Source organism: Bos taurus, chromosome 21 (assembly GCF_002263795.3).
Source record: "Bos taurus isolate L1 Dominette 01449 registration number 42190680 breed Hereford chromosome 21, ARS-UCD2.0, whole genome shotgun sequence".
Lineage (NCBI taxonomy): Eukaryota > Metazoa > Chordata > Mammalia > Artiodactyla > Bovidae > Bos > Bos taurus.
The window spans coordinates 33481033-33487665 of record NC_037348.1 but is presented as its reverse complement, the minus strand read 5'-3'; the positions used below and the strand labels follow the sequence as shown (position 1 = coordinate 33487665).

The window sequence follows — 6633 nt, the reverse complement described above, 5'->3', positions numbered from 1 at the left end:
CTGTATAGTAAGGGCACTACTTTTGATGCAAAACATGGAAAAGACCTGAACACCACTGCAGAAAGGAAGGCCTCCCCTGCCTTAAAGAGAACAAATGAAACGGCTTCCACTCCCTCTTCCTGCTGCTTTGGTTCTGTTTTCAGTTAACCTGGGGGTTGGTGCTGGTCCTTTCCGGGGAAAGGTTCTGGTGACTGACAAAGGGACCCCGTGTTTCGCTCCAGCAACTCGAGGCTGGGCGACTCGCTCCCGCCTCGATCCCAGTAAGCCCCGCCCCAGGAAGCCCCGCCCAAGCGCCACGTGATCGCTGCATCAGCTGACCCGGCGCGACAGGAAGGTGAAAGTCCTGGGCGCGGGCTTCCTGGAGCAATGGTGAGGGACGAGGGTTGATACGAGGCTGTGGTTGCTGAGGGCGGGCATGGTAGGACCCCAAATTCCCCCGCCGCTGCTGCGGGAAGGAGATGGGAAATCTGCCCGGGCCGCGGAGCGGACACTTGGGTGCGGTCGTTAAAGCCGAGGGTCTGGTAAAGAAAAGCCTCCCTCCATCCTCCTCCAGCAGGGCGGGACGGCAGGCTTGGAGTGTCTTGACTGGAAGGAAGGGCCCGAACTCTCGGGGGCAGGAGCTGGGGCTTGTCTCTCCAGGCTTTTCTCTGCCCCTGAGTAGGACGTCCCGAAGACGCCCACCTCCCAGCCTTCCTGTGGAACTTGGAGGAAAACTTGCTGACAATTTCGCTCAGTCTTCTGCACTGTTAGGAAATCCCTTTGCTCTTCCCAGAGGCAGAAAAGAGTATATACGGGGTGGAAACTTCTCAACTTATCCATTCATTCATTCCTTTAACAGATTGTGAGTGCCTACTGTATACCGGGACTGTGCCAGGCACTAGGACTTGGGCTGCAGGAGGGAAGGGCAGAGTTGGAGGCTTGAATGGGCAGTCATAGTTAAGACCTGAGCCGGGAGGGACTAAACTCATCTTGTGCATAGCGCCAGAAGGCTTCCCAAGGATGACATCACCTGAGGGCCTGCGAGCCGGGAAGAAAGCTTGCTGGGGCAGAAAGAAAGCAGCTAGTGTACCAGGAATTGGGAGGCATGGAAGGGGGCTGGTGGGAGGCTGTATCTTCAGATAGGGGACAGCATTCAAAGACTTCAGGTGAGTGAGAGCTCACCTGAAGGAATGAATGCATTTCATCACCTGGAAGAGTAGAAACTAGAGGCTAGTGAACGATGAGGCTCGACAGATAAGCAAAGACCACAGCTTGCTGGGTCTTGAGAGGAGTTTGGACTTTTTAAGAAAGGGCGGCAGGGAAATGAGGAAGAGCCTTTCAGCTGATTTGTTGAGGGAGGAAGAGGGGAACAGCCTGGGGCAGCAGACACTCCCCCACCCAGGAGATGGTAGTGACTTGAGAGAGAGTGGAGATAGAAGTGGAGGAGATCAGTGGGGCTCAGAGACTAAATGCATGAGGGAGAAGGGAGAGGGAGGGAGCTGGGTTTGGTTCCCAGGTACTGGTGCTCAGTGGTGGTGGGACAGGTAGGGGCAGGTTTCAGAGGGAAGAGAACCAGTCAGTGTGACACATGCTTAGTGAGGCCTCTAAGCGACCAGGTGCACCAGGTAGGAGACAGTCTGGATTTAAGGGTCTGGAGCTCAGAAGAGAATCTACAATACGATGGCGGTTATAAATTCGGGAGTCGTCAGCAGGATGATGTGTCTCAGCCACAGTGTGAGTTCAGGAGAAAGGGCCTAGGACAGAACCTAGAGAAATGTTGGTATTTTAAGAAGTTACACAAGGAACACATTCTTATGGTAAAAATGTAAATAATACAGAGATGGTAGAAGTCAGAGAAAGTCCAGAGATGATAAAACAGTCCAGTGGGTAGAAGTCAGGGGCCCAGAAACTTAGGAAAATATTATATCTCAATTTTCACTAACTTCAAACTGAAATTTAATATTTCCTCCATTTATGAATGTTGGCAACAGACCTCAGTGTTATTAGCAGCACCTCTGACTTTGTCACTAATAGAAACCAGATATTTTCATGTCACAGCTGTTGGCATTATTTACATATGTATGCTCATTTCCAAATTACTGACATCACTTGAAACGTATGTCACATCACCAATTGGTTTTGAATATTTTGATAACTTTTTTTTCCCCCTGCCACACCATGTGGCTTGAGGGATCTTTGTTCCCCAATCAGGGATTGAACCGAGGGCCACAGCAGTGAAAGCCCAGGATCCTAACCACTAGGCCACCAGGGAACTATGTATTTTGATAACTTTTAATTAGTATCTTTTACTATGTAGTTTTTCCTACGTACTTTATTCATTTGAAGACATTGTTTTGAGAGAGGCCTGTAGACTTCACCAGATGCCTGATGAGTCCATGCCACAAAACAGTTAAAAATTCCTGAAGTAGGGAAAGAAGCCCCAGACTTTCCTTAACACCCCACCACCTCACCAGCGGCCCCAGTGCCTTGCCTCAGAGTAATGACAGCAGGCAGCCTGCTGAGATCACCATTTGGGGGCTGGGGATGGGGAGGGGTGAGCCAGCAAATGAGACAGAGGCCAGACCAGAGGGAGAAATCCAGAAGAGGATGTTTCTTCAAGAAGGATGGGTTTGTGTCTGCTGTTGTGGATGAGCTAAGGAAGAGGAAGACTAGGTTTAGTAACAAAAGTCATTTGTGACCATGGCTAGAGGAATTCACTGGGGTCACATGTGATCAAGGGGGTGGCAGGCCAGAAAGGAGGACTGGAGGTGGAAGGGTCATGGAGCAGGTCTGAAGTGAACAGTGAACAGTGGGGCAAAGTAGAAGACATGGAGTTAATGGGGCTGCCTTGAGGGCCTGACAGAATCAGGAGAACGTGGGTTCACCGTGTCTCAAGTTTGCAGGCTTTGTTTCCAGTATCTGAAAGCAGCGCAGGTAAAGGTGTGGAGAGATGAACATGGACATTGTGTGCATTAGAGCTTTGCTGCAGAAACAGGGCAAAGGACAGTGGGTCAGGCGGGTGGAGGATATTATCAATATGTGGTTGACTGGACCTTGGATAAGTAATAAAATGTGATATGTAATAAACGCTGTGGAGATCAAAAAGGAAGAGAAGGAGCTAGGACGTGATGGTGAAGAGCTGTTTAAACGGCTTCTTTGGGATAAAATCAACATAAATCATACATGTGTAAATGTATGGTTCAATAAGTTTTGATGTGTATGCTCATGAAAACATTACCACGATCAAGATAATGAATACATCCGCTGGCCTTTCCAAATTACCTTGTGTGAGGGGCTATTTAAGAAAGCAAATAGTCAGAGAAAGCCCATCAGAATAGGTGTCATTTGGGCACAGACCTGAGTGACATGAGAGAGCAAGCCACGTTTAATTTGCAACAGAAGCAACAGGGAGGCCAGTATAGCTGCAGCTGGAGAGGGAAAGGAAGAGGAGGTGAGAGGGTCATGGGTTCCATGCGGCACCCCCAGCGCTTACAGTGGGTTCTCCCACAGAGCAGGCACCCAGGCATGTCCGCAGAGCAGGTGAATGCCTGGGACACGCATCAGAACAAGGTTTGGTGGCAGGAAGAGACAGGGAGAGTGTTCTCTAAGCAGCCTGGTAGTAGGGGAGAACAAGTGGCCAGAGCTTGTCCATCTTATCAGGGAGCAGGAACCCTGCGGAGCAGTAGCATGGGAGACACCTGGGCATATGTCAGCCCGCCCTGCAGCCTGACCACCTACCTCACTCTCTTGCAGCGGTTCCGATTCTGTGGTGACCTGGACTGTCCTGACTGGGTCCTGGCAGAGATCAGCACACTTGCCAAGATTGTTGAGTGCATGGGATCTTGGGGGCGGGGGCAGGAAGAGATTGCAGCTGGGGGCTCTTGGGGGGTGGAGGGTGGTGAGGTCTCTCTTGAGTTGGGGTCTCAGCCCTCTTGGGCCATTCTCACACGCTGTGTGACTGATCACGTGGCCAGCCCTCTCTGAGCCAGCCCCTCAGTGTGCCTGTGTGAGGTGGGTCAGTCTGACTGATATAAGGCCTCCCCCTCCAGTCCTCCGTGAAGCTGAGGCTGCTATGTGGCCAGGTGCTGAAGGACCTCCTGGGAGGGGGCATTGACGTGAGTACAGGACCCAGCCTGCCACGGTCCCATGACCCGGTGACCCCACTGCCCTGAAAGTGCACCAGACCGAGGTGGGTGGGTGATCAGCTCCCACCTTCCCTGGATACTTCGTGTCCGAACCATAGGGTCCAGGCCAGGGGGCTGGTGAGCAGGGGACCAGCCCCGCCCTGAGAGCCTCCTTTCTTCACAGTATGAGAAGATCCTGAAGCTTACCATGGACGCCAGGTTTGGTGAGCACCCCACTGGCTCCACAGACCTTTGGGTGACCCTGGGTACTCAGCCTGGGGCCTGGCACAGAGGCCCCTCCTCCGGCCCGCTCTGACCCGCTTGTCCCAGCGGAGGAGATAAGGGAGGAAAGCCACTGCCACCCCAGGGCCTCCACCAGCTCCCGGTGCGGCAGTGGCAGTGCTCGTGGCTTTAGGAGGCCTGGGGACTCTGAGCTGAAGATAGTGGGGTCACAAGGAGGTGTTTGGGGCCCCAGTGACACCCCACTCCACCCACGGCTCCCCCCAGAGTCAGGCGATGTGAAGGCCACGGTGGCAGTGCTGAGTTTCATCCTGTCCAGTGCAGCCAAGCACAGTGTGGATGGCGAGTCCTTGTCCAGCGAACTGCAGCAGCTGGGGCTGCCCAAAGGTACGGGGACGAGGGCAGGCAGGAGGGTGACCTGGGCAGAGGGCAGGCTGTGTGACCCTGGGACACACCTTGCCTTCTCTGGGCCAGGAGCCTGAGACCTGCGCTCTGAGCCACCTGAGCCCGAGCCCCCACCTGCTAGCTCAGGGGGCCTCCTTTTGTCCCCAGAGCACGCGGCCAGCCTCTGTCGCTGCTACGAGGAGAAGCAGAGCTCCCTGCAGGCACGCCTGCGGGCCTGCAGCTTGCGGGGTGAGTGCAGGGTGGGGCTGGGCTTCCTTCTGGAAGGCGCCTGTGGTTTGGGAGGTGTTTATCCTCAGAAAGGATACTTAACCACGTCACGTCAAGCAGTCACAGGGCTGGGATTCCTGGCTCCAGCCCGGGTTTCTCTGCTCTGAGACCTGCCCTGGGTAATCTGACTTCCTGGGTCAGAGGGATGAGAGCTCAAAGGCCACAGAGCCCTGGAGGGTTTGGGGCTGAGCCAAGGTGAGGGCTTGGGCCGCCTGGCTCCCCGGCCTGTCACCTCAAGCCCCTCTCGGTCTCGCAGTGAACAGGCTGGTAGGCGTGGGCTGGCGGGTGGACTACACCCTGAGCTCTAGCCTGCTGCGCACCGTGGAAGAGCCTTTGGTACACCTGCGGCTGGAGGTGGCCGCTTCCCCAGGTGCCCCGGCCCAGCCTGTTGCCATGTCCCTCTCAGCAGACAAGTTCCAGGTCCTCCTGGCAGGTGAGGCTCGGCTGTATCGGGAGGGTAAGGGGCGCCCTGAGGTCCCGCCTAACTGCTGCCACCTGCCTGCCTCTCCCCACTGCAGACTTAAAGCAGGCCCAGACCCTGATGAGCAACGTGGGCTGAGAAGAAGAGCACAGGGCCCCATGTGGAGCTGCCCTCGAACTTCTCATTAGGGGGTGGCCCCAGCTCCAGGACCCTGAGGGTCTGGTCTCCTGGATCTCTGGCTTCCTAGGTTACCACCTGAGAATCCAGCCTGGGATCCTGAGAACACTTCCAGCATTGCCTTCCCTCCCCTGTGAAAGGCACTTATCAATGGTTTTCCTGAGAAGGAAGAATAAACAGAAGTGGGAAAAGTGTAAAGAAGTGTGTGCGTAATTTCTTTAGGGTTCAGATCAGAGGTTTTCGTGACAGAGACCAAGTGATACACTGACCTATGGTCCGTTTTCTTTTCTCGGCTGCTGGCTGAGGCTGGTCAGGGGTGAGGCAGAATGAGGACCAAAACGAGACAGCTTGTCTTTAGACAGAAGAATCAGGGCTCCAGCTCCCGGTCCTAGGATGCTCTTGGCTGTGCCCTCTCTGTGCTGGCCTTGTCTTGAAGCTGGCAGCAAGTAGGTGGCCCCAACACCAGATGCCCCAAGTAGAGAAAGGAGAGAGCCCTTGGCTCCGTGTCATCTTCTCTAGGAAGAGAGAAGGCCCATGCCTGAACCACTCATTGGCAAGGGGAATGGGATAATGGGCTGAATGATTGTGACCCCACCCCTAAATTCCTATGTCCAAGCCCCAACCCCAGTGAGAGGGTTTTAGGAGGTGGGGCCTTCGGGAAGTAATTAGGTTCACATGAAGTCTTGAGACCTGCATGATGGGATTAGTGTTCTTATGAAAAAAGGAAGACAGACTCTCTCGCTATAAACATGTACTGAGGAAAGGCCATATAAGAACATAGCAAGAAAACAGCTGTCCCACAGAGCAGGAGAGAGCCCTCACCAAGAACTCATTCTGAGTTGAATGTGGACTTCACAGTCTCTGGAACTGTGAGAAATACATGTCGTTTAACCCACCCAGTCCATGGTATTTTGCTACAGCAGCCTGAACAGACTAAGACAAAGGGATTCCCAGGACTGTCTTAGGCCATCCAGGGCTGCTTGTAGAAAAGACCGATCCCAGGTCTGCAGCAGGGAGAGT

General features: G+C 54.0%; 1 protein-coding gene across 1 annotated transcript; it reads left to right on the top strand.

The window, feature by feature from the left end:
- Positions 1-335: 335 nt before the first annotated feature.
- Positions 336-5804, top strand: COMMD4 (COMM domain containing 4; the record flags this gene model as incomplete). Its single annotated transcript, NM_001040597.1, is given in 8 exon segments — positions 336-369; positions 3733-3804; positions 4029-4094; positions 4288-4327; positions 4611-4730; positions 4896-4976; positions 5272-5448; positions 5534-5804. Coding segments are annotated over 8 exon segments (600 nt in total). The 5' UTR covers positions 336-366.
- Between the last annotated feature and the right edge of the window lie 829 nt (positions 5805-6633).